At 39.6% G+C, this 27,991-nt stretch overlaps 3 protein-coding genes and 1 pseudogene across 3 annotated transcripts; 1 reads left to right on the forward strand and 3 right to left on the reverse strand.

The window, feature by feature from the left end:
• Positions 1 to 279: 279 nt before the first annotated feature.
• On the reverse strand, positions 280 to 12,976 carry LOC139934876 (fibrinogen C domain-containing protein 1-B-like). Its single transcript, XM_071929293.1, has 4 exons — positions 12,255 to 12,976; positions 4,403 to 4,533; positions 4,025 to 4,286; positions 280 to 2,806 (listed from the first exon to the last, which is right to left on the reverse strand). Exons 1-4 carry the CDS (start codon positions 12,937 to 12,939, stop codon positions 2,562 to 2,564), a joined length of 1,323 nt encoding a protein of 440 aa, XP_071785394.1. The 5' UTR covers positions 12,940 to 12,976; the 3' UTR covers positions 280 to 2,561.
• On the forward strand, positions 8,473 to 10,214 carry LOC139934887 (uncharacterized; annotated as a pseudogene).
• A 4,830-nt stretch (positions 12,977 to 17,806) lies between the features above and the next one.
• LOC139934897 (ficolin-2-like) lies at positions 17,807 to 21,353 on the reverse strand. Its single transcript, XM_071929316.1, has 3 exons — positions 21,231 to 21,353; positions 20,853 to 21,114; positions 17,807 to 19,651 (listed from the first exon to the last, which is right to left on the reverse strand). Exons 1-3 carry the CDS (start codon positions 21,255 to 21,257, stop codon positions 19,404 to 19,406), a joined length of 537 nt encoding a protein of 178 aa, XP_071785417.1. The 5' UTR covers positions 21,258 to 21,353; the 3' UTR covers positions 17,807 to 19,403.
• A 1,756-nt stretch (positions 21,354 to 23,109) lies between these two features.
• LOC139934892 (uncharacterized) lies at positions 23,110 to 27,988 on the reverse strand. Its single transcript, XM_071929313.1, has 3 exons — positions 27,962 to 27,988; positions 25,306 to 26,547; positions 23,110 to 24,682 (listed from the first exon to the last, which is right to left on the reverse strand). Exon 2 carries the CDS (start codon positions 26,499 to 26,501, stop codon positions 25,944 to 25,946), a length of 558 nt encoding a protein of 185 aa, XP_071785414.1. The 5' UTR covers positions 26,502 to 26,547; positions 27,962 to 27,988; the 3' UTR covers positions 23,110 to 24,682; positions 25,306 to 25,943.
• Between the last annotated feature and the right edge of the window lie 3 nt (positions 27,989 to 27,991).

Raw genomic sequence — 27,991 nt, forward strand, 5'->3', positions numbered from 1 at the left:
TCTCAGCTCCCTGGTGGGGAGTATGCAGCTTGTGCAACATTAGTATGCGCTACTCGGCTAAATCAATCACAAGAACCATCTCTGCCCTCACAGGTACCCATTTACCTCTGGGTGGAGAGAAGCAATTATAGTGAAGTGTCTTGCTCAGGGACACAAGTGTCACGACCGGGATTCGAACCCACACTCTGCTGAACAGAAGCACCAGAGCACCTATCCGCTCGGCCACGACACCCTGAGTTACTCGTCCTAACTCGAGATAGGATTTATCCTAGCATTTCATTAAATCGGCTGCAGTGCCTTTAATTCTAATTGCAACATTCAATTCAATTTAATTCACTTTATTATCCCAGATGGGAAATTCAGTTTAGACGAGACGACTTATTTATGCACTAACAAAAATGTTTGGTCCACAGTGAAAACACTGGCTTATTTGCTTTGCGCACAAAAACATTGTGTGTTTTTTGGTCAATCATTGGACCAAAACGTACACCAACAACGTTGTTTTTCGATCTATCCATTAACATACACGGGTTAATATTCCAGAAAGTATGAAGTACATACATGTATACTGCACTACACTTTGTATACAGCGGTAGGTAACACAAATCATTGCACTGTCTGGGCTGATTTTATTTGGGTGTTATTATTTTTTATTTGTTTAAAACTACACTTGGAACTGACTAACTTATCATGCTTAACAAAATCGACGTTTTACCTCAAAATCAGTTGTGGCCGAAGGAGGGTACTTCTCGTTTAATTGAAGAAGTTGCATAAATTACAACAATCTCCGTGTGATGAAATGTAACCTGAAAAAAGGGTACACTATGAAAACTATATTGAATATAACTAATAAAACACACTCAAGATCGGGTGGGGAAAAGACGCGAGGAAATGCACAAAAAAAATAGGAACAGATGACACAAAGTATAGGTTTCTCAAAAAAAATTAAAAAATGACTTTATTGATTATAAGACAATTTAACAAAAGCAGTATAAAACAATGCAAACCAAAAATGGATGAACTTGTGATCTAAACCTTAAAAATGACTCTGTTCGGAACTTCAAACAAAGAAAACCAAGTTAAACCTAAACCAAAATAAACTATAAGAAACCTTGACCAAAGCTAAAAAAAAAAAAAAAAAAAAAATCAAATTAAAATCAAAATGGCTTTTGAAACTGATTCCATAATTATTAGAAGGAAATACACTTGAAGCAGGCAAAATTATGTAGAAATTAAAACTTGAGAAGAGAGATAAAACAGAAGTGCTCCTTGCGCTGCCAGGCTGCTATCTGATTGTTATTCAAAGATACAATCAATCACAACCTCAAGTTCAAAATCCATTTAGCAAAATAATATCTGTGAAAGTTTCATCACATTGGGATAGCCAGTAAATCCAAACCTACCCAAGTTGGATCATTACCTGTTACACTTGTTTATTTTAGATTTCATTCATAGATTATACTTCTGTCATAGATTATATCTGAGCATTAATTAACCAGGACATATCCATTGCAGTTAATATTAATCTTATTAGAGAATAACCGATTTTCCACCATACCGCCATTTGCTTGTTTCAAAGCATTTGCAGGGGGGGGGGCCTTAAACAGAACAATTATTGGGAAATGAGCACTATTGGTAATTGTCAAGGACCAGTCTTCTCACTTGGAGTATCTAATAATATTCATAAAATAACAAACCTGTGAAAATTTGAGCTCAATTGGTCGTCGAAGTTGCGAGTAGCTATGAAAGAAAAAACAACCTTGTCACACGAAGTTGTGTGCTTTCAGATGCTTTCAGATGCTTTGCGAGACCTCAAAATCCGGTTCTGATGTCTCAAAATCAAATTCGTGGACACTTACTTCTTTCTCGAAACCGCGTCACTTCAGAGAGAGCCGTTACTCACAATGTTGTATACTATCAACCTCTCCTCATTACTAGTTACCAAGGTTTTATGCTAATAACTATTTGGAGTAATTACCAATAGTGTCCACTGCCTTTAAAAAGGCGTCGATTTAGTATGGAACCGTGTTAAGCCCTTTTTAATGTTCGTATATATCTAAATTCTATGTGAAAAACTTACAATACCGGATCTTTCACGACAAAATTGACAAAATAAAATATTGTATTCGATTCAACAAGCCACCGCATTGCTTATAAAAACACTAGCATCCACTCTCATTATACGAGTCGGATTTAGAACGGGTTATTTAAAAGGGTATCTTGAGAGTTTTATAAGCAATGCGTTTGTACTTGGATGTCTTACATACTATACTGGTCGTATTGGGTTTAAAAGTGACATTCCTTATTAGTTACTTTCTGCAACTATTTTAGCTACCCGATGTCACGGTTTTTATACATGTCTCATTTAATCCATTGCATTAAAAGTTAATTCACATTAAATTGTTTTCCATGTTTTCCATTTTTAGGTTACAAAGTACAGGTTTAATTATTATGGTTTAAAACATTACGAGAAACTTTATAAGATGAAGCGATCAGGTGCTTTATGAGGAGATGTTTATTACTGCGTACCTTTTTATAATGGTATCCATCTTAATTAAGGACTAAACTTTCCTTCTAATTTTCATCTCAGTTGTTTTGAGTGAGCGGGAACCCGAAAAGCCTAACCACCTAATTCCTTCTAGGTCCCTAGAGGCCTCATTGAAGTATCTCCCGTTCAAATTGGATTGGTAGCAGGCATTGTACCACCAGGCTCCGTGGCATTGCTCAGCACAGTTACTACTCCAGGCATCGTTGTCTCGGTCTTTGGTCGTAAAGGCCTGGTTATTGTGGTGTGATAACTTGTCTCCTGAAAGATAACACACGTAGCCATTATAGTCATACGTGTAAATAAAGGCGATGTTGACAGGAGGTAACTTTAAACATTAATTTGTTTCGAACATAACTTAGGTCGATAAGGTGTGATTAGAAACAAATTTATCAATTAATGGAACTGGGATATTGGGAGAAGTGAAGTAAATGTTTCACAATCAGGTTCATTTTTAACTGCATTTTGTTTTCTTTTTAAAGCCATTGGACACATTCTGAACAGAACCAAAAATTAAAAGTTCACAGATTTACAAATAACTTACAAAGTTTACAGAAGGTGCTGGTGAAAGACTTCCCTTGAAATATTATTCCATGAAACGCTTTACTTTTTGAGAAAACATTAAAACACCTATCAATTTTCGATATCAACAATAACGGATTTATTATAAACACATTTCATGACATGGCGAAACGTGCGGAAACAAGAGTGGGTTTTCCCGTTATTTTCTCCCGACTCCGATGACCGATTGAGCCTTACTTTTCACAGGTTTGTTGTTTTATATATACGTTGTGATACACGAAGTGCCCTTTGGACAATACTGTTTACCGATGTTGTGCAATTGCTTTAAGTTACAGTTTAATAAGATAGTTCGAAAATTGCTATCGAAACGGGATTTAAAAGCAACGTTTATACGTTATATTTGTTCTCCTCCAAATTGTGTTTTTACGATTCAGTTAAATGTTTCTAGCGAGTTTAAAATTGCTGAATTCAAGTTATTTGTCGTACATTTTGTCATTTTTTAGTTTCAAGGGATAAACATCATCTTCCTCTTTTTTACTTGGTGTTGGGCAGCAAAGGATAATAAAAGTTACACCCCTCCAATTTTCGGCTTGGTTTGAGCAGCAAGGGGTGCAAAATTCTACCCCTCCTCTTCCGTCTGGAGTTGAGGAACAAAACATAGACAATTCCCCCTCCACTTTTAAAGGCACTCCAGACACTTTTGGTTATTACTCAAAATGATTATTAGAAACCTACTTGAACTAGCAATGGGGAGATGTGAACATTATAAGAAACGGCTCCCTCTGAAGGAACGTATAGTTTTTGAGAAAGAGGTGATTTCTCATTCAACTATTTGAATCACGATGTTGCTTTTCTGTCTTTCATTGACACCTACCAAAAGCAATCGGTCACCACGATGGACACAGATTACCCTGCAATATTTCTGTATAACTACAAGATATCCACTTATAATCGTACCTGCGGTTCCAGAGTAACTTCCTACAGTCAGCCTGTAGTTATCGCTCACATCGGCAATGCTGAACGATTCATACACGGCAAAGCCGGTATCGTCGTCGAAGCCTGTGAGATCTACGCGGAGTTCGTACTCGCCCTGAGCAGTCAGACGGTGCAAGTTATCGTTACCCAGCCAAAACTCTCCCTCTAGATTCCCAAAGCCCCGGCTGTAGCTGGCAAAGTCCAAATAGAAATCTACACTGCCGTCCTGACGCCGCTGGAAAACCTATCGAAGAAACATTAACGCACATCATTTTGAATGGCTTTGTGTTCACATAACATTTTAGACTTTACACTTCTAAAAAATATGTATTTTAGATGGAAAGTCCGCCATTGTCTTACCGTCCAGCCTCCGCCGTCTGTCTCCATATCACAGTACACATCGAATGGCGCACCGGAGTCCGGCTTCACGGCATAAACGCCACTGCCTGCCTCACCCCTTGCGAGCACGTCGGAACAATCTCTGACTCCTTCTATACAAAAAACGAGATAATGATTTTAGTATAGATGGAAAACAGAATACCAGGACAAGATGGAAATGAGAAGAATCTACTATATCCCTCTCTTTAAAAGCACTGGACACTATTGGTAACTACTCAAAATAATCGTTAGCATAAAACTTACTTGGTAATGAGCAATGGAGAGCTGTTGGTGGTATAAAACAGTGTAAGAATTGAAACGGCTCCCTCTGAAGTAACGTAGTTTTCGAGAAAGAAGTATTTTCCAACTTAAATACTTGATTTGAATTTGAGACTTCAGCTGAGGTCTCGAAATCAAGCGTCTGAAAGCACACAACTTGTGCGACAAGGGTGTTTTTTCTTTCTTTATTCTCTTGCAACTTCTACGACTATTTGACTCCCTAATTTCACAGGTTTGTTATTTTATGCATTATTGTTTTACTGTTGAGTTACACCAAGTGAAAACACTGGTCTTTGACAATTACTGAAGGCGTCCAGTGCCTTTAAACATACAAACTCTCTTAATGTAAAAGAGTGAAAAAACACTCCTTTTGTCCGCCATACCACTCTCGCAAATAGCCATATGACGGTCAACTCTTCTGAGAGTGAAAGACGGGTACTTTCAACTCGATTTAGAGTGAGTTAGTTTGTTCCAATTTCACTCGAAAAGAGTAACACAGTTTGACTTTCACTCTCAAAAGAGCGAAACTAACACCACTCGGACAAGAGAGTGACAACACCCTCGTCGTCGCACTTTTGTGTATGAGTAAATTTGAACGCATGTTTATAACAGACAGAAGGTATAACGCTTACGATCGGGTGTGTAGGCGTACTTGTCGTCGCTGCAAACCGAGCTCTACTGTGTAAATACACACTCACACATCGAGGACTTTTAGCACAGCGAGGACGTTCTCGCTTTGAAAAATTGTGATAAATGCAGCATTATAGCCAGTTTGGACGCCACTGAGATATCTAAGCTTTTTGGGACATAAATCCTCGGTTTACGTCATTTACGAGAGGAGTATGTGTGAGTTAACACAATTCTGTTGCCGGAGCGGTGGGTTAGCACTCTTGGATGGTTACATCGCCCTCTGTTGATAATGAAGTTTCCTTCTTGTAGGTAGTACTACCTACAAGAAGGAAACTTCATTTCTAAATCTGAACTCATTTATGCATGACGGTTAGCTTATTCGATTTGAGTCGGGTAGCGTGGCCGGTTGCAGCTGTCATGGGGACGCATCATAAACATTGAGTGCATTGCATCCACCAGGACCCTAGAGTCAACCATTCGACCCATGACAGCTCTCGAGAGAAGACAAGAAATGGGGAGTGATCTGAGTGTAAATAAATTTCCATGTAGGCCTAAACCTTACTCTTTACTGTACTGACTACATCACTATACTATATACAGTCGTTTGACCAGTTAACGATTCCTTACACACACTTGTCAACAAACACATAGTTGAATGATTTAGGACATGACAAATTGATGTTTATGCATGTGATTAAGAAATAACCCCTAAGAATACGTACCCCAGTTGGAATTCCACAAGTTCATTCGAACCAAAGTCAATTCGTGCCCAAGTAAATTCGTACCCGAGTCAATACGTACCCAAGTTCATTCGTAGCCAAGTCAATTCGTACCCAGGTGTACTGATACCCAAGCACGTTTTAAAGATGACACAATCTTGTATGTTTCCCCCCCCCCCCCAAATGAAATGAAAATTAATCAACCCGTTTGCCTTTCATTTTTCAGGGAAGTCACTCATCAAGTACTGTGTGCGTTACACTGATGATGGCATCACACGCTCCTTATTTGAGCACCAGGTGAGTAAATGATGATGTCATGTATTAATTCCATCGATCTTAATTTAATAACATGCTATGTGTCTTCATAATATTATATGTTCTGTACAATTGAGACGTTTTTCCAAGGTTGACGTGATGAGGCAAACAAATGTCCTCTCTAAATGTAACAGAGTGCAAAAACACTTGCTGTTTACGGCAAGCGGCTCGCTTTATAGTAAAAGCTGGATAATAACCAATCCGTGCCACATTGAGTACAATGATCAACACAAATATGGCTCAAAATTGGGTGTATTCGTTTTACCTCATCGACAAACACGGTCGGCCATTTATGGGAGTCACAACTTGGACTCCCATAAATGGCCGACCGTGTTCGTTCGCGACGTAAAATGAAAACCGTGCAATTTGGAGTGATACTTGTATGGATCATTATATTCTACTTGTAAAACATCTTTCTAACCATATGCATTTCATCAGAAACGGTTTCAAACGCTGTTCATAGACCAACTCGACCGATCCAAGGCAACGTGTTCCTTTAAGTTCTGACTAGCTTAGTGCTTATGTATTATTTGCCTATAAATTTAAGGGCACGCTGATCCACTCAACCGTATATATTTAATTCGTGTCATAATCCTAATCATATCTCAGTGGTGTTAATTATATCATTTATCTTTTCCTTGCTAGCTGGCCCATCAAACATCAGGTTTTCAGTCTGATACTTCAAGGTCTGTCAACCCCAACACCAATTGCAGGGATAACGATGACCCACAAGCTATTTTTCAGTCTGATCCTTCAAGGTCTGTCAACCCCAACACCAGTTCCTGGGATGACGATGACCCACAAGCTATTGTTCAGTCTGATCCTTCAAGTTGTGTCAACCCCAACACCAGTTCCTGGGATGACGATGACCCACAAGCTATTTTAGAAACTGCCGAGCTTCACCAAAGCAATGAAGCTGTAGGATGTGAAACAAATGATTCGAGTGAGAAGTGTGCCGTAACAGTCATGCAGACCGATAATGTCGGTGGACAAAGGAAATGGGACAAAAAACACTATTGCTTTTACTGTGATGAGCCTCAGGCCAAGTTACCCCGTCATCTTCAGTCACGTCACAAAGAGGAGAGGGAAGTTGTAGAGATAGCATCGGAGACCGACGTTAGTGCCCGCAAGAAACTTCTGTTATACATCCGCAATATTGGTAATCACAGACACAATTGCCAAGTCCTTAGAGAGGGAAAGGGTGTCCTTATTATAGTATACAGACCAAATCATGAGGCATCTCCACTCGCATATGGACCATGCATACATTGTTATGGCTATTACGTGCGTCTTGATCTTTGGCGTCATCAGTGCCCACTTAAGCCTGCGCTCCCTGCACAGACTGATGGTAGCAGTAGGAGAGGTCGTGTTAGGGGGCGAGTAGCTAACAAGAGTGATTTGTTAAAACCACCCCCTGCTGGTGTATCTTTCCAGTTGAACAAGGTTCTTAGTTCTATGAGGAGAGACAATGTTGGTCTGATTGTCAAGAATGATTCTTTGATTCTGGAAGTTGCCAAACGTGAATACCTTAGACTTGGCCACGATGTTACACAACATGGCTACATTCGGAACAAACTACGAGAACTTGGTCGTCTTGTTATACAACTGAGACAAAACACCCACCAACCAAATGCATCACTGGAAGTATTCGTGCATCCCCGCCATCTGAATGATATCGTTAAGGCTGTTCATGATGTCGCCGGCTTCAGTGAAGGAAAACAGATGTATCACGTTCCATCTCTAGCACTCAAGATTGGACATTCCATCAAGAGATGTGCACTCATACTTCAAGCAAGTGCTTTAGAGTTTAATCTTAGGCAAAAAGCGGAACAGGCCGAACAGTTTAGGCAGTTATGTGAAATAAAGTGGCCAGAACTTGTGTCAACCCACGCCCACAGAACACTGTCCAAGGAAAGCGCAACAAACCTGCTGATCTCCCCACAAATGCAGATGTGGTGAAAATCTCATCGTTCCTTCATGAAACTGGCAACAGGGAAGTGCAGCTCCTACACTCTGCTAAGGGCCATGAAATTACACCAGCTTGGAAGAAATTGAATGAAGTCACACTGTGCCATCTCAGTATCTTCAACCGCAGACGACAGGGGGAAGTATCCAAAATGAAACTTGAAGATTTTCACAAGCGCAGTAGTGCAGCCATTGTGAATGGTGATTGCGTGATGACTGATCTTGAACGGCACCTCTGTAAAATGTTCAAAGTCATTGAAATAGTTGGTAAGAGGGGCAGAACTGTTCCGGTGCTTCTTGGTACTGATGTGATGGCGTGGTTGAAGGCTCTGGTCGCAAATAGAAATGCAGCTGGAGTGGCACAAGACAATATTTTCTTATTCGCACGAAGTTGTTACGGAGGCTCAGGTCATATACGAGGAAGCGACTGTCTACGAGCATATGCAAATCAGGCGGGCCTTGAGAATGCTGATAGCATGCGGTCTACAAAGCTTCGTAAACATGTAGCGACTGTTTCACAAATTCTGGCCTTGAATGAACATCAGCTTGAAACACTTGCAGACTTCATGGGTCATGATTTGCGGGTCCATCGTGAGTACTACCAGTTGCCAGACACTGTCCAGAGGGTTACCAAACTGTCTCGACTTTTCCTCAGCTTGGAGAGAGAAAACAATTGATTCGCAACATGGCAAATCTTTGGAGCAGTTGCATGTTACTGGAGGTAAACAAACCCGTTTTTAACTTGTCTTCCCATAACATTCATTCACTGTACAACCTCCCCCCCCCCACCCACCCCCAATGGATTGGCCAACATGTTTAGGTGTGTGCGCCAAAAAGCAAGCAAACCTAAATGTAACAATTGCTCTTTGTTTTTGGGGCCTGATAACTCGGCCTGTGGCCGTCATCACCTAACCCCCCCCCCCTTTTGAACATCATTCACTGTACACCCCAAACCCCACACACCCAACCCAACGGATTGGCCCATATTTTTATTTGTGTGCCAGAAAGCAATCAAAGCTAAGTGTAGAAGTTTAATTTCTTTTTATTGCAGAAGGCTTCACCGGCGATGAGGACAGCAGTGATTCAGGTGACTCGTGTGACCCAGCTTTGGAGGACAGTGTTGATGACAGTAAGTTTGTAATATTTGTGACTGCCTATATCTCTTGTAGGTCTCTTGCATATGCTGGTCCTATTCCCTGTTGACCCCCCCCCCCCCCCAGACCAACATGCGATAAGATGCCAGACTCCGTTTGCTTTCAACAAATTGAAGGTGTCATGCACCACCAAAGTACAGTCATAACCTAAAGTCACTCTGTAGGCACAGCCAAGTGATTAGCCCATCTCGGCAACTCATTTTGTACGGTAGCATGAAACAAGATGGCTGCTTCTTGTCAGGCATTTTCTGCAGGTACCTTTATCGCATTCTTTTGTGCTCAGTTGCGTATTGATTTACTCGAGGAGTAAATGTCACATCGGTAACATGAACATATTTAGGTTATGTATACGCCCCATTTGATTATGTTGACTAATTTACCTCTTCTTTCCTGTGTGTTGTAGGAAGGCCACCAACCCAAACGGATCCAGCTCCAAAAGATCGACAAGTCAAGCGTCGACAATTCAAGCGACGCCCCTGGACTGCCCAGGAAAAGAAAGACGTCACCGAGGGCTTGCAGAGATTCTTTTTGCTGAAGAAGATTCCAGGGAAACGTGACATTGAATCGTCCTGTCCTGTGGCATTGCAGACCAGAACTTGGAGAAACATTAAGGACTTTTGTAGAAACACGATGACACTTCAACAAATTTAAGGTCTCATGCACCACCAAAGTACAGTCATAACCTAGAGTGACTCTGTAGGCACAGCCAAATTATTAGTCTAGACCTTTGGCCTGCCCCCCGCCCCCCCCCCCCCCCCCAAGAACAAGAAAATACATGTACTACCCCCAACAACATTTCCTAGAAGGCCAGTATACACATTCACATTAGTGAACCGCAAGAACAAGGATTCATGTGTTATGTCCTCACATCGATAGGTACCATTCGACTTTTGGCAATGTCCGCCATTGGATATTATGAAAAGTATGTCCTCAATCTGCAGTGTACACATGTATTGGTGTGTGTGTGAGGGGGGGGGGGGGGAAGTACGTTTCGAATGGTGATTAAATAGACCCCTTGCAAATGACGCCACTGATTGACTGAGAGTCATGCGCAGTGCGTACACACGAGTGCAGGTTTCCGTAGATTTACATTAAAGGTGGCCGCCATGCAAACGGTCGTTTGTGGTACAACAGTCTCCCCTAAACTTAATCTTGAGTATTTAAAGGAACACAAATTTGCCTCGAAATTGCGTGGTTTTCCTTTTACTTTGCGAACTAACACGGTCGGCCATTATGGGAGTCAAATAAATTGGCTCCCATAAATGGGAAAAATGTAAAAAACATCTGTTTGTCGCAGTCCGAAGATTAAAATAACAAAAATTAAAATACAGATTTACATTTTTATATAAAATTTTTAAAAAGCACATGAGAATATTTATACACAAGAAACATTAAAAATTTAAAAAGCGAAAGTCAAAAGAGACGTTATGAGAACTTAAATTAGATAAACATAGACAATAAATTTTAACAAGCACACCTAACTAACAAACCCAAACACCCAAACACCCAAACAAACACCCAAACGAACATCAAAACAAACAACTAAACAAACAAAATTGGAGGCCTGCTTAAATGTGTTAAAGTCATCTGGAAATATAAAAAAAATCTTCAAACATTAGAGTATATGTTTCTAAACAATAAAATAATTTTTTGAGTAATTGTTTTTAACGACTTATATGCTTAAAAAAATTAATAAAGTGGTGTGGGGGTGACTCCGCCTACCCCTTTTGTGACGTCAATCGAGGCAGACTTTGCCTCGATCGAACATCGAATTCGAACACACGTACGTGCAAGTACATTCAAGTCCTAGTCGTGAATTTGTACGTTTCGAACAAGTTTTTTTCTTGCATTTTTCCGGCAATGTCGACCAGGTGTATTGCTGCTGGATGCAGCAAAACAACTAAAGATGACATGAAGAAAGAAGATCTTTTCTTAAACATGACGCCATCCCAACAATTTGTCCAGCTAGTGGGGAAGTCGAAGAAGGTAACTGAAAGACGTAACGAACCTAAATGAGCAGTTGCCTAACGTGACAAAAAAGCAGGTATTGTTTCAACTTTTAGGGCATGTTTTTAGCTTTCGCCAAGCGTCACTATCTAGTGTTGGTACTGCATGCGATTCATCGCGCCTCGATTGACGTCACGAACAGCGCCCTCTCGGGTCGGGCTAATTTTCAAATTTGTAAATAAAATGGAAACTAATTTTTTTTAAACCATAGTTAATTGTTTATTCATATTCCACTCATCAAACCACATATTTTAGTGACAAAAGCTTTATTTTGACAAAATACCACTTCCATGTTCAAAATACTGGTGAGGTAGTGAATGGCGCTAGACCTGTATCGGTTGGTTCTGCACCTGATACTAGACAAAGAGTCGGAATTCCTAAGGTTATTGTTCCATGCAGGAGGCAGCCACTCTCTATGTGGTTGAGGACAGGTCCGAATTACCAAAATTCAAAGAGAGCTGTTCAAGTCTTTCAGTGAGGGGCGGAATGTTAAGCACCACACAAATATCTGCAAAAAACACCAAACTTTAAAAGAAAAACCGGAGCTCTAACAGTTGCGATGTGGACGCGCTGAAAAACTCTACCAAAAAAGAAAAAAAAACATCTTTCCAACCATATGCATTGAATAACAAACGATTATCAACGCTTTTCAAAGACCAACTCGACCGGTCTAAGGCAACGTGTTCCTTTAAAAGATAATGTTGTGTGCTTGTGTCTTTTTCTACCTCCATGGTTTAACCACGATTGCAAGCAAACAAAACCTACCATGGATCTTCGTCATAGATACTGACTCCTGGAGCTCTTCCACCTGACGCCCACTGACTCCCATTTCACGTCTTATGTCTTTTAACTGAAGTGTTGTGTTTCTTAGTGCGACAGTTACCTTTTGTTGGTTGGTAGTTACTGCAACCTGCAACTCACTAACCATACGACGTGTTTCCTCTTGCTCAGAGGTGGCTGTTTCTTGGTTGGTTGATATTGCAGCCATTGTACGTCTTGCCGCAGTCTGCAACTCACTAACCATTCGACGTGTTTCCTCTTGCTCAGAGGTGGCTGTTTCTTGGTTGGTTGATATTGCAGCCATTGTACGTCTTGCCGCAGTCTGCAACTCACTAACCATTCGACGTGTTTCCTCTTGCTCAGAGGTGGCTGTTTCTTGGTTGGTTGATATTGCAGCCATCGTACGTCTTGTGTCCTCCAGCTCAGATGAAACAGTTTCATGACTATCAGTCATTATTACTTTGAGCTCTTTCACCTGGTCTTGTGTATTTCTGAGTTCATCTTCAAGAATGACTAGGTAGTTTTCTACAATAAGCCTCAACTCGTCTACCTTACTATTTGTGTCTACATTACATGAAACCCCACTCTGATGTCTGGAAGCTTCAACTTGTAGTTCAACTTGAGACTTCACAATCAGAACGACCAAGAGCGAACGGATAAACAACCCCATTTTGCTCAATTATAACTGCAACTACAAAACACGACTCCTTTCGTTGCTGAATAGAGTAGAAATGTATAGATGAGTGAGCAACAGCCTATCTGTAGATCATTTTATATTGAACAGATGGTACCCGCATTAAAGTTTGTTTTTCTTCCTGATATACTGTTAGAGCGACCTGGATTATTAGGGGAAATAGCCGTTGAACGTTAAAGACACTGGACACTTTTGGTTATTGTCAAAGACCAGTCTTCTCACATCTCAACATATGCATAAAATGACAAACCTGTGAAAATTTGAGCTCATTACTGGTCGTCGAAGTTGCGAGATAATATGGAAGAAAAAATACACTTGTCACACGAAGTTGTGTGCTTTCAGTTGCTTGATTTCGAGGGCCTCAAAATCTAATTCTGAGGTCTCGAAATCAAACTCGGGGAAAGTTACTCCTTTCTCGGAAACTACGTTACTTCAGAGGGAGCCTTTACTCGCAATGTTTTATACTATCAACAGCTCTCCACTACTCGTTACCAAGTAAGGTTTTGTGCTATTAATTATTTTGAGTAATTACCAATAGTGTCCACTGCCTTTAAGAGAGACTGACTCGGGAACTATGTAGGTAGGTCAGAGTTCAGAGAGTGTCGTGTGAACAACTTTCAACCAGACTCGAGGATTGGTTTTGGACTTGGGCCAGACCCAAAGTTGTTATAATGACGTGTTGACAACGAACCAGGAAGTACAACTCAGTCTGAACATAACAAGGAAAGATGGCTTAACAAGAGATTGATGGTTTTCACAGCTTTCACTGTGGACAATGTGTAGTATAGCGCTTGGCTATGGGTTGGGTCCTGAGTCTCGGCTGAATAAAGGTGTAGAGGACGACTTTTGAGCTTTGTGACGTACGAAATGTACCCAAACCCTTTAAAGGGAAGGTACACCTTGGATACTTGTCAAAGACCAGTCTTCTCACTTGCTGTATCCCACCATAAGCATAAAATAACAAACCTGTGAAAATTTGAGCTCAATTTGTCATTGCGAGAAAACTATGACAGAAAAAACACCCTTGTCATTGTGTGCATAGGAATAAAAGACTTCTAGCTAGAAGTCTTTTATTATTTTAGTGAGAAATTACCTCTTTCTCAAAATCGATGATACTTGAGAATGTTTTATACCATCAACAGCTCTCCAAATGCTCGTTACCAAATCAGTTTTGAAGTTAATTTGCAATTACCAAATTACCAAACGTGTACCTTCCCTTTAAAAGAAAATCCCGCAATGGGTTATTATCCTTTTTGCAAAGATAAAAATCCGCATGATAGTTCATTGACCAAACTATTACTTGACATAAAGTCACCAGAGATTACTACGATCATTATTTTATGTAATTGTGACATCTGACTTTTTTTTCAGGAACCGTCAAAGATGCATTAGGGAGTTACACGCTACCGTTTTATCTTAACAGCCTAATGTTTGCTGAAGCAGCCAAAGTTATGACCTCTCGACCTTTTGCACATTGGTACAGCAGTCGACGAGTTCAACAAGTCGCCTGAATAAAAGGTCGGGTTGCACTGTAGACTTGATTCAAGTCCCATTCTCGTGTGAGAGGTCCCGAAGCATATATTCAAACTTACTATAAAGCAACACGTAGCATACACAGTACAGTGCGAGGGATTCCTTGTCGCGCTCGCCGTCCAAATGTGCTCACGAGAACAGGTTTATTGGAGTGAATGCGGAGCACTTCGGAATGTCAGCTGCGCATGTCTGTTACTGCTGACAACGGATTTTGTCTATCTCCCATAACCTTTTGACAATACCAGCGGGTATTGTCAAAAGGTTATGGGAGATAGACGAACCCATTGTCAGCAGTAACAGACATGCGCAGCTGACATTCCTAAGTGGCTTATACGCACAAACTTTTCCAAGTGACGTCATAACCATAGTTTTGGGGTCGCGACTCTATGGGGCGCCAACAGTAAAAATTTTTATTTAAAGCAATATTTACAAAATAGTTAATCATACAACACGTAATTCATTATTCGTCCATTATTTACAAATATTATATTTTAAACCACACAATTCGCAAGGGTGATGACACACACCGCAAGCATAGAGAATCACACCGGATTCACCAACTCAAGACAGTCCAACCCTTTGAACCAAGCATAAACACTGGTGTTAAATAACTTCCCATTACCCTCCATTTCACTTTAGCTGAAGAGTTTATTTTTTGTATATTTATTTATTTAAATAAAGTGTAAAATAATATGCAATTTGAAAAGGTGAGGGTGAACTTCAGGGCCCATGGACGGTGGGTCTGCCCACATTAAAAGCCCATACAATCATGACATAATTAATCGTTTGTGTAATTCGGTCTTAAATGTCAGAAAATGTAATATTTAAAACAGATTTACAAATGATAACTCAATATGGACACAGAATGTTTAAAACATTTACAATCGTTTATTCACAGTCAGAAAAAAAAAATCTGCATAATCACATTATAATTATGATAATAAAACATTTTACCCATTAATCACTAATAAGCAGTGGGAATTCAACATTACCAAAACGATATTTCTTTCAGATGTCATTATTTTTGAAGGAACACCATACTTTCTTCAAAATCGTTGGGTATTCTACTATTATGGTAGATCTTTATGTTTTTGTGTAAAAGCTTGTAGGCCTACACTGGTGACCTGCCAGAATGCTATGCAATGTACATTAGTGGCTGGTATCCTGCTCATTCACGTTACACCATCATTCTTTCTTTCTTATTTGCTTCATGAAAATGCAGCACTTAAAAAATGAATCAAACAGGTGGCCATGTATGGTAAGAACACATTAATGCTCCTTAAAAAAAACATGATTATAGGTTCCTAAATCATCTTAAATCTAATATTACATCATGAGTGGCACCTTAAACTTAATTATGTAAATAAGGGGTCAATCTACTCTTCAAAACCATGTCAAAACACTCCAAAGGAAATTAAAGATAATTTTAACCTTTGACATCGGTAAGCAATCCCTTCCATTGTTAAGAATACAGACAGTGTATGGGGTAATGGAATATTGTTACATCGTACAGTCAGCAGTGAAAAGTTTCAGACACTTTTAGCTCTGAAAAATTAAATCGAGTCTCTAAAATGTATTTAAAGGAGCAACAATTTTTATGCAAGTTTCCACGCAATGTAGTAATGTATTATAATTTTTAAGTGTACCAACTGAAAACGATGACAAAAATTCCTAAAAACCTTTAAAGGGAAGGTACACGTTTGGTAATTACTCAAAACAAATACTAACTTAAAGACTGACTTGGTAACGAGCATTGTGGAGCTGTTGGTAGTATAAAACATTGCGGGAAACGACTCCCTCTGATGTAACGTAGTTTTTGAGAGAGAGGTAATTTCTCACTAAAATAATAAAAGACTTCTAGCTAGAAGTCTTTTATTCCTATCTGAAAGCACACAAATTCGTCCAACAAGGGTGTTTTTTCTTTCATCATTTTTCTCGCAACTCCGATGACAAATTGAGCTCAAGTTTTCACAGGCTTGGGATACACAAAGAGAGAAGACTGGTCTTTGACAATTACCAAACGTGTACCTTCCCTTTAAGACAGGTGTCTCACTGGTCTTGTTTGGGAAACACCAGGAAAACAAGAAACTGTAATTAGAGGTGAACAATTTATCTCGAGGATTGCCTGGCCCACTTGTTTCCACTTTAACTTAGAATCAATTTTAGGGCTTAGGACGAGTTCAGTTCCGTAACCATGGGCCTAGATGTTACGACGCATTGAACCCATCTCCTATAGGAGGAGTTAATAATAATAATAACCCGTTTTTATATAGCGCTCTTCACACCCGGAGGGTGTCTCAAAGCGCTTCACATTATTACCCCTGGTCACTGGGCCTTAAATCACTCCTTAAGCCATCTCAGCTCCCTGGTAGGGAGTATGCAGCCTGTGCAACATTAGTTATGCGCTACTCGGCTAAATCAATCACAAGAACCATCTCTGCCCTCACAGGTACCCACTTACCCCTGGGTGGAGAGAAGCAATTATAGTGAAGTGTCTTGCTCAGGGACACAAGTGTCACGACCGGGATTCGAACCCACACTCTGCTGAACAGAAGCACCAGAGCACCTATCCGCTCGGCCACGACACCCTGAGTTACTCGTCCTAACTCGAGATAGGATTTATCCAAGCATTTCATGAAATCGGCTGCAGTGCCTTTAATTTTAATTGCAACATTCAATTATTATCCCAGATGGGAAATTCAGTTTAGACAAGACGACTTATTTATGCACTAACAAAAATGTTTGGTCCACAGTGGAAACACTGGCTTATTTGCTTTGCGCACAAAAACATTGGGTATTTTTTTGTCAATCATTCGACCAAAACCTACACCCATAACGTTGTTTTTCGATCTATCCATTAACCTACACGGGTTAATATTCCAGAAAGTACACTGCACTACACTTTGTATACAGCGGTAGATAGCAAAAATCATTGCACTGTCTGGGCTGATTTTATTTGTTTGTTATTATTTTTTATTTTTTTAAAACTACACTTTGAACTGACTAGCTTAACAAAATCGATGTTTTACCTCAAAATCAGTTGTGGCCGAAGGAGGGTACTTCTCGTTTAATTGAAGAAGTTGCATAAATTATAACAATCGCCGTGTGATGAAATGTAACCTGGAAAAAGGGTACACTATGAAAACTATATTGAATATAACTAATAAAACACACTCAAGATCGGATGGGGAAAAGACGCGAGGAAATGCAAAAAAAAAATAGGAACAGATGACACAAAGTATAGGTTTATCAAACAAAATTAAAAAATGACTTTATTGATTATAAGACAATTTAACAAAAGCAGTATAAAACAATGCAAACCAAAAATGGATGAACTTGTGATCTAAACCTTAAAAATGACTCTGTTCGGAACTTCAAACAAAGAAAACCAAGTTAAACCTAAACCAAAATAAACTACAAGAAACCTTGACTAAAGCTAACAAAAAAACAAAACAAAAATCAAATTAAAATCAAAATGGCTTTTGAAACTGATTCCATAATTATTAGCAGGAAATACACTTGAAGCAGGCAAAATTATGTAGAAATTAAAACTTGAGAAGAGAGATAAACCAGAAGTGCTCCTTGCGCTGTCAGGCTGCTATATGATTGTTATTCAAAGATATAACAATAAGTCACCAGCCTCAAGTTCAAGATTTAATTAGCAAAATAACCAATCTTTGAAAGTTTAATCACATTGGGATTGCCAGTGAATCCAATCTGAAAGATTTTGAGTACAGGAAATTAGAAACTAACCCAAGTTGGATCATTACCTGTTACACAGTTGTTTATTTTTGATTCCATTCATAGATTATACTTCTGTCATAGATTATATCTGAGCATTAATTAACCAGGACATATCCATTGCAGTTAATATTAGTCTTATTAGGCCTACTAAGAGAATAATCGATTTCCACCATACCGCCGTTTGCTTGTTTCAAAGCTTTTGCACGGGTGGGACCCAAACAGAACAATTATTGGGAAATAAGCACTATTGGTAATTGTCAAGTACCAGTCTTCTCACTTGGAGTGTCTAATATGCATAAAATAACAAACCTGTGAAAATTTGAGCTCAATTGGTCGTCGAAGTTGCGAGTAGCTATGAAAGATAAAACAACCTTGTCACACGAAGTTGTGTGCTTCCAGATGCTTTGCGAGACCTCAAAATCTAGTTCTGATGTCTCAAAATCAAATTCGTGGACACTTACTTCTTTCTCGAAACCGCGTCACTTCAGAGAGAGCCGTTACTCACAATGTTGTATACTATCAACCTCTCCTCATTACTAGTTACCAAGGTTTTATGCTAATAACTATTTGGAGTAATTACCAATAGTGTCCACTGCCTTTAAAAAGGGCATCGATTTAGTATGGAACCGTATTAAGCCATTTTTAATGTTCGTATATATCTAAATTCTATGTGAACAACTTACAATACCGGATCTTTCACGACAAAATTGACAAAATAAAATATTGTATTCGATTCAACGAGCCACCGCATTGCTTATAAAAACACTAGCATCCACTCTCATTATACGAGTTGGATTTAGAACGGGTTATTTAAAAGGGTATCTTGAGAGTTTTATAAGCGATGCGTTTGTACTTGGAAGTCTTACATACTATACTGGTCGTATTGGGTTTAGAGTGACATTCCTTATTAGTTACTTTCTGCAACTATTTTAGCTACCCGATGTCACGATTTTTATACATGTCTCATTTAATCCATTGCATTTAAAGTTAATTCACATTAAATTGTTTTCCATGTTTTCCATTTTTAGGTTTCAAAGTACAGGTTTAACTATTATGGTTTAAAACATTACGAGAAACTTAATAAGATGAAGTGATCAGGTGATTTATGAGGAGATGTTTATTACTGCGTACCTTTTTATAATGGTATCCATCTTAATTAAGGACTAAACTTTCCTTCTAATCTTCATCTCAGTTGTTTTGAGTGAGCGAAAACCCGAAAAGCCATACCACCTAATTCCTTCTCCGTTCGTAGTGGCCTCATTGAAGTATCTCCCGTTCAAATTGGAGTCGATGCATTGCCTGTACCACCAGGCTCCGTGGTATCGCTCAGCACAGTTAGCACTACTCAAGGGATCGTTGTCTCGGTCTTTGGTCGTAAAGGCCTGGTTAGTGTGCCTTGATAACGAGTCTCCTGTAAGATAACACACGTAGCCATTATAGTCATACGTGTAAATAAAGGCGATGTTGACAGGAGGTAACTTTAAACATTAATTTGTTTCGAACATAACTTAGGCCGATAATGTGGGATTAGAAACAAATTTATCAATTAATGGAACTGGGATATTGGGAAAAGTGAATAAATGTTTCACAATCAGGTTCATTTTTAACTGCATTTTGTTTTCTTTTTAAAGCCATTGGACACATTCTGAACAGAACCAAAAATTAAAAGTTCACAGATTTACAAATAACTTACAATAAGTTTACAGAAGGTACTAGTGAAAGACTTCCCTTTAAATATTATTCCATGAAACGCTTTACTTTTTGAGAAAACATTAAAACACCTATCAATTTTCGATATCAACAATAACGGATTTATTATAAACACATGTCATGACATGGCGAAACGTGCGGAAACAAGAGTGGGTTTTCGCGTTATTTTCTCCTGACTCCGATGACCGATTGAGCCTAACTTTTCACAGGTTTGTTGTTTTATATTATTATACGTTTTGATACACGAAGTGGCATTTGGACAATACTGTTTACCGATGGCAGTTTAATAAGATAGTTAGAAAATTGCTATCGAAACGGGATTTAAAAGCAACGTTTATACGTTATATTTGTTCTCCTCCAAATTGTGTTTTTACGATTCAGTTAAATGTTTCTAGCGAGTTTAAAATTGCTGAATTCAAGTTATTTGTCGTACATTTTGTCATTTTTTAGTTTCAAGGGATAAACATCATCTTCCTCTTTTTTACTTGGTGTTGGGCAGCAGAGGATAATAAAAGTTACACCCCTCCAATTTTCGGCTTGGTTTGAGCAGCAAGGGATGCAAAATTCTACCCCTCCTTTTTCCGTCTGGAGTTGAGGAACAAAACATAGACAATTCCCCCTCCACTTTTAAAGGCACTCCAGACACTATTGGTTATTACTCAAAATGATTATTAGAAACCTACTTGAACTAGCATTGGAGAGATGTGAACATTGTGAGAAACGGCTCCCTCTGAAGGAACGTAGTTTCTGAGAAAGAGGTGATTTCTCATTTAACTATTTGAATCACGATGTTGCTTTTCTGTCTTTCATTGAGACCTACCAAAAGCAATCAGTCACAACGATGGACACAGATTACCCTGCAATATTTCTGTATAACTACAAGTATCCACTTATAATTGTACTTGCGGTTCCAGAGTGACTTCCTACAGTCAGCCTGTAGTTATCGCTCACATCGGCAATGCTGAACGATTCATACCCGGCAAAGCCGGTATCGTCGTCGGGGCCTGTGAGATCTACGCGGAGTTCGTACTCGCCCTGAGCAGTCAGACGGTGCAAGTTGTCGTTACCCAGCCAAAACTCTCCCTCTAGATTCCCAAAGCCCCGGCTGTAGTTGGCAAAGTCCAAATAGAAATCTACACTGCCGTCCTGACGCCGCTGGAAAACCTATCGAAGACAAATTAACGCACATCATTTTGAATGGTTTTGTGTTCACCTAACATTTTAGACTTTACACTTCTAAAAAATGTGTATTTTGGAAGGAAAGTCCTCCATTGTCTTACCGTCCAGCCTCCGCCGTCTGTCTCCATATCACAGTACACCTTGAATGGCCTACCGGAGTCCGGCTTCACGGCATAAACGCCACTGCGTGCCTCACCTCTTGCGAGCACGTCGGAACAATCTCTGACTCCTTATATAAAAAACGAGATAATGGTTTTAGTATAGATGGAAAACAGAATACCAGGACAAGATTGAAATGAGAATCATCTGCTATATCCCTCTCTTTAAAGTCATTGAATACTATTGGTAACTACTCAAAATAATCGTTAGCATAAAACTTAATTGGTAATGAGCAATGGAGAGCTGTTGATGGTATAAAACAGGTAAGAATTGAAACGGCTCCCTCTGAAGTAACGTAGTTTTCGAGAACGAAGTATTAAATACTTCAATTGAATTTGAGACCTCAGCTGAGGTCTCGAAATCAAGCGTCTGAAAGCATACAACTTGTGCGACAAGGGTGTTTTTTCTTTTTTTTATTCTCTTGCAACTTCTACGACTATTTGACTCCCTAATTTCACAGGTTTGTTATTTTATGCATTATTTTTTACTGTCGAGTTACACCAAGTGAAAACATTGGTCTTTGACAATTACTGAAGGCGTCCAGTGCCTTTAAACATACAAACTCTCTTAATGTAAAAGAGTGAACAAACACTCCTTTTGTCCGCCATACCACTCTTGCAATGAGCCATATGACGAAAAACTCTTTTTAGAGTAAAAGACGGGTACTTTCAACTCAATTTAGAGTGAGGTTTGTTCCAATTTCACTCAAAAAGAGTAACACAGATTGACTATCACTCTCAAAAGAGCGAAAGTGATACCACTCGGAGTGAAAACACCCTTGTCGTCGCACTTTTGTGTATGAGTAAATTTGAACGCATGTTTATAATGGACAGTTTAAGGTGTAATGCTTACGATCAGGTGTTGGGGGGGGGGCGAGTACGTTTCGAATGGTGATTAAATAGACCCCTAGTCTTGGCCCAAGACGATGGTGCTTGATTCTGGATAGTGTACTACGCGCGGTTGAATCGCCAAAGCGCGCCCGCCACGGTATGATTTAGTTACGTGGACGGCTCGAAATCTAGACTACACTCTGCAAGCTACCATCGTCTTGGCAATCCTGCAGCGCTGCGTGCACTGTGGGCGTTGCCGTATTATGTTAATAAGGCCGTTGTCGAGGTTGTGTAATGCATATTCAACATGTGAACAACATGGCTGCGCCCAGCAGCATGAAATGAAGTCGGGCCACGGTCGGACGTACGGGACGAACGAGTGATACTATAATATGGTTTGCCTAGCCATACCATGGAGGAATTCCTCCATGGCCATACTTAACGAACGCAATGCAGGGATTTAAGTTCTACATCCCCTTTTCCCAGAAAACCAATTAATAATTATTGTCGTTATTCTGAAGAATAGCTGACTACAGAATGTCTGAGAGAAAACTGACTAAGGAGGAATTAAGTAACAAAATGCTTCGTTACGTGTCGTGTTTGTTTTATGGTTTTATACTTCCCGAATGATTTGTCGTGGGCAGATCACATGAACCACAGACAGACGAACTACCCTCAGTGCATATATTACACCATGGAGGTACCTACATGATTATACTCACATGGAGGTAGAAACCTCCATGATACTACCGTATATAGTAGTTTTACTACAGCAAACACTATTCACTGTACAAGTACAATTTATTGTCGTTCTGAGGCATCGACTTATATGACTTTGCACATGTATTAAACTTTAGGGCTACTAATTGTGTCACAATCACATGAATACCTAATAGTCAGTACGTTATAATTAACAATGATGTATTGTGTCTTAAAACAATTGATACAGTTTAATTCAAATTATTTCTAAATAAAGGCCAACACAAATTACTTGTTCATAAAATTGATTTCTTTCTTTATTGCCAAACACAAATTCTTCACAGAACAGTGGCTATTAAAATGATCAGGTTTGTAAACAGGCTATAACAACGATACCCCACAATTAAAGCCTGAGCGACTAGTGAAATTTGCTTCTCAACTATTCGTGCCTCAAATAGTCGCAACTTCAACACACTAGTCATTTTTCATGCCCCAAAATGCATTGCGACGTATTATTTGCTGCAGGTGCAATAGAGTAAAACTCACGCTGAAAGGATTTAAGGATTGTGTCACTTTATGTCTAGGGCTGGGCGACTAGTGCGACACAGTGTCAAACTTGTCGCACAGTCGAGATTATTAAAATCACAAGTCGTGTTGCGACTACTTTTTTTAATTCCTAATTGAATAATCGTGTACTCCAAAAATAGTAACAACTTCCTGTTTGGTGAACTGTCTATTGTATCGCTCACGACTATTCATGGCAACATAATTTACTTACGAAACACAGTCAGTGACACCAGTGACAATCCTTCAATCCTCTAAGCACGAAATTTACCATATTGCCCCTGCGGCAAACAAGTCATGACTAGTGTCGTAGTCATGACTTTTTGAGGTGTGACTAGTTGAGTAGTAACTTACACAAGTGGCCCAGGCTTACTGATGTCTGGTTGTGTTTCATAGGTAAATTATGTTGTCATGAAAAGTCGTGACTGTGAGCGACACAATTTTTTCAGCAAGCAGGAATAGTCGCAACTATTGTAGTTGTTGTGGTGGCTCGATTTACGGAGTAGGTGAATAATGGCAGTCGCAACTCGACTAAGCAATAACTAGTTGCGATTTCGACATCAATCGTAGTGCGTACCACTAATCGCCAATCACAGGCTTTCCCACAGCAGCATTTAAAGTGCACAGGTATCACAGCAGTTATACACAATACTGTTTGTACTATGTACTTGTGTGAGCGGCTGAGCCTACGACCACTCTTCTACATTGTGGGGTGCAATGCAGTTTTCATCTAATTCTCTTGGTCTTAGATAGTTTATGGCAGTTGAAAGACCATGTTGCTCATCTCGCCCAACTCTTCCACTTAGTTGTACATTTTCATCTTGGTGTTCAAAATAATGACAAACATCAACCCCAGTCCAAAAGCATCGGTTGCTAAGAGTATGCACACAGTTCCCACAGTGTTGAAAAAGCTATGTAAACTCATCTTGAAAGTCAATCTCTGTATTGGTATGGTATGATACATGTCGACAATAAATTGTGATACAGTGGTGGAACTTTGCAGCAAAATGTAGAGTACAGTTCTTCACATACGTCTTTCTTGATTGACAGTTAATATGATGTTCCATCTTTTCCTTTTCTCTTGAGACTTCCTCTGCAAAACAGCAAAATATCTCTTCCACAATTATATACGCTTGAATCTTGATTCTGTCACAGATTTGTCTCTCTTGAATCAAGAACTCCATTCCTTAATTGCAGAGCAGTCGACTACCCATTCATCTGAAAAGACGAGGCCTAAAAAGTATCAGTACTCCAAGGTGGGCATGCAGCAGTTCTCTAAAAGCCTTTCCTGGAAATGTGCCCTATCAGAAGAATGAAACAAATACAAATCATAGAATAAGTTCAGTGATTATATTGGGTCTTATTGTGCTAAACTTTTTCTGCATCAAGCTTAATGTAAAATGTATATCTGTTTTGATTATTAATATTACGATCATCAATCAACCCAACTATAGTAATTGCAAACAAGTGTTAATTGCTTGTGCACAGAAGAAAAATGTAAGTTAAAAAAAAAAATGTCAGCCAATGAGCCATTTTCAAATCGAGGGATATGAATCTGTGTGCATTGAAGTGTTGGTGACTCAAGTCAGACAAATCCAATCTCACATAAAGCTGGGCTATGTTCGTTCCAAACCGAAACAAAACCAAGGAGTAGGCTCATACTTCCTTCGAATGTGAATGCAAAGTGGATTTTGGTGAGGCAATACTTTTACGAGCTGCCCTTCCATAAGTGAGACACAAGAAAATTGTGCTTCGCATGATGAAATAGCACTGCTATTTAGCAGGAAGGAGGTCTACCTACATAAATAACAACAAGTTTTGAAGTATTCAAACATGACAAACAATGACTACTTACAATGTATGACTTTACGTTTTCTAATTCTATACAGATTCGATCAATATAAACAAGATTCTCTCCACTCACCACTTTGTGACACTGGCAGTTACATAATGACTTGGGATCCATCCATGACTTGCTCAGTTGCAAACGTTGGTCGTATGTGGTGTCATGCTCTAGTTCCCTATAGTTTATTCACACCCGGACATCCTACCTCCATAGTACAACTGCTGCCTGCACATGCAGCAGACGAAGCACACGAGAACTGACGGAGTTTATCGCAAAACCAGACCGTCCGCAGAGAGGGCACTAGCTGGTATATTTTGACATAGTCGTTCATTAATTGCCATCTAGATAGCAGATCAATATAGCTTCGGCTCACTTGTTCATCTTTAACATTCATAATCATAATCGTGAATATTTCCTATTTTCTTACGATTTTTCCTCCACGACAAACACGGAGCTGCCAATGCCGTGTAATCATAACATGAATGACCCCGGGGTCAACTAAACATTATGTTAATTTATTACAACGATCGCACGCTGATTGGTTCTACAGAAAGCTGTAGAAGAAAACAATGAAAAAGTTAACACAGCGCTGCAGGATTGCCAAGACGATGGTAGCTTGCAGAGTGTAGTCTAGATTTCGAGCCGTCCACGTAACTAAATCATACCGTGGCGGGCGCGCTTTGGCGATTCAACCGCGCGTAGTACACTATCCAGAATCAAGCACCATCGTCTTGGGCCAAGACTACCTGACGCCCAACTGCAGTCTGCAACTCACTAACCATTCGACGTGTTTCCTCTTGCTCAGAGGTGACTGTTTCTTGGTTGGTTGATATTGCAGCCATTGTACGTCTTGCCGCAGTCTGCAACTCACTAACCATTCGACGTGTTTCCTCTTGCTCAGAAGTAGCTGTTTCTTGGTTGGTTGATATTGCAGCCTGCAACTCACTAACCATTCGACGTGTTTCCTCTTGCCCAGAGGTGGCTGTTTCTTGGTTGGTTGATATTGCAGCCATCGTACGTCTTGTGTCCTCCAGCTCCGATGAAACAGTTTCAGTCATTATTACTTTGAGCTCTTTCACCTGGTCTTGTGTGTTTCTGAGTTCATCTTCAAGAATGACTAAGTAGTTTTCTACAATAAGCCTTAACTCGTTTACCTTACTATTTGTATCTACATTACATGAAACCGTTCTCTGATGTCTGGAAGCTTCAGCTTGTAGTTCAACTTGAGCTTTTACGATCAAAACGACCAAGAGCGAACGGATAAACAACCCCATTTTGCTCAATTATAACTGCAACTACAAAACACGACTCCTTTCGTTGCTGAATAGAGTAGAAATGTATAGATGAGTGAGCAACAGCCTATCTATAGATCATTTTATATTGAACAGATGGTACCCGCATTAAAGTTTGTTTTTCTTCCTGATACGCTGTTAGAGCGACCTGGATTCTTAGGGGAAATAGCCGTTGAACGTTAAAGACACTGGACACTATTGGTTATTGTCAAGACCAGTCTTCTCACATCTCAACATATGCATAAAATGACAAACCTGTGAAAATTTGAGCTCATTACTGGTCGTCGAAGTTGCGAGATAATATGGAAGAAAAAATACACTTGTCACACGAAGTTGTGTGCTTTCAGTTGCTTGATTTCGAGGGCCTCAAAAACGAATTCTGAGATCTCGAAATCAAACTCGTGGAAATTGACTTTTTTTCTCGGAAACTACGTTACTTCAGAGGAAGCCTTTACTCACAATGTTTTATACTATCAACAGCTCTCCATTACTCGTTACCAAGTAAGGTTGTGTGCTATTAATTATTTTGAGTAATTACCAATAGTGTCCACTGCCTTTAAGAGAGACTGACTCGGGAACTATGTAGGTAGGTCAGAGTTCAGAGAGTATCGTGTGAACAACTTTCAACCAGACTCGAGGATTGGTTTTGGAGTTGGGCCAGACCCAAAGTTGTTATAATGACGTGTTGACAACGAACCAGGAAGTACAACTCAGTCTGAACATAACAAGGAAAGATGGCTTAACAAGAGATTGATGGTTTTTACAGCTTTCACTATGGACAATGTGTAGTATAGCGCTTGGCTATGGGTTGGGTCCTGAGTCTCGGCTGAATAAAGGTGTAGAGGACGACTTTTGAGCTTTGTGACGTACGAAATGTGCCCAAACCCTTTAAAGGGAAGGTTCACCTTTGGTACTTGTCAAAGACCAGTCTTCTCACTTGCTGTATCCCACCATAACCATAAAATAACAAACCTGTGAAAATTTGAGCTCAATTGGTCATCGGAGTTGCGAGAAAACTATGACAGAAAAAAACACCCTTGTCATTGTGTGCTTTCAGATAGGAATAAAAGACTTCTAGCTAGAAGTCTTTTATTATTTTAGTGAGAAATTACCTCTTTCTCAAAATCGATGATACTTCAGAATGTTTTATACCATCAACAGCTCTCCAAATGCTCGTTACCAAATCAGTTTTGAAGTTAATTTGCAATTACCAAATTACCAAACGTGTACCTTCCCTTTAAAAGAAAATCCCGCAATGGGTTATTATCCTTTTTTCAAAGATAAAAATCCGCATGATAGTTCATTGACCGAAACCCAAACTATCACTTGACATAAAGTCACCAGAGATTACTACGATCATTATTTATGTTATTGTGACATCTGACTTTTTCAGGAACCGTCAAAGATGCATTAGGGAGTTACACGCTACCGTTTTATCTTACCAGCCTAATGTTTGCCGGAGCAGCTACAGT

Source organism: Asterias amurensis, chromosome 3 (assembly GCF_032118995.1).
Source record: "Asterias amurensis chromosome 3, ASM3211899v1".
NCBI lineage: Eukaryota > Metazoa > Echinodermata > Asteroidea > Forcipulatida > Asteriidae > Asterias > Asterias amurensis.

Excerpts from the sequence above, each read along its gene's own strand:
- LOC139934876 (XM_071929293.1), bottom strand. The coding sequence starts at position 12,939 with ATGGGGTTGTTTATCCGTTCGCTCTTGGTCGTTCTGATTGTGAAGTCT. Across the intron at positions 4,287-4,402 it reads CAGACGGCGGAGGCTGGACG|GTTTTCCAGCGGCGTCAGGA; the intron begins GTAAGACAATGG and ends TTTCTTCGATAG. Across the intron at positions 2,807-4,024 it reads AAGTTACTCTGGAACCGCAG|GAGACAAGTTATCACACCAC; the intron begins GTACGATTATAA and ends GTTATCTTTCAG.
- LOC139934897 (XM_071929316.1), bottom strand. The coding sequence starts at position 21,257 with ATGGAGACAGACGGCGGAGGCTGGACG. Across the intron at positions 21,115-21,230 it reads CAGACGGCGGAGGCTGGACG|GTTTTCCAGCGGCGTCAGGA; the intron begins GTAAGACAATGG and ends TGTCTTCGATAG. Across the intron at positions 19,652-20,852 it reads AAGTCACTCTGGAACCGCAA|GAGACTCGTTATCAAGGCAC; the intron begins GTACAATTATAA and ends GTTATCTTACAG.
- LOC139934892 (XM_071929313.1), bottom strand. The coding sequence starts at position 26,501 with ATGGGGTTGTTTATCCGTTCGCTCTTGGTCGTTTTGATCGTAAAAGCT.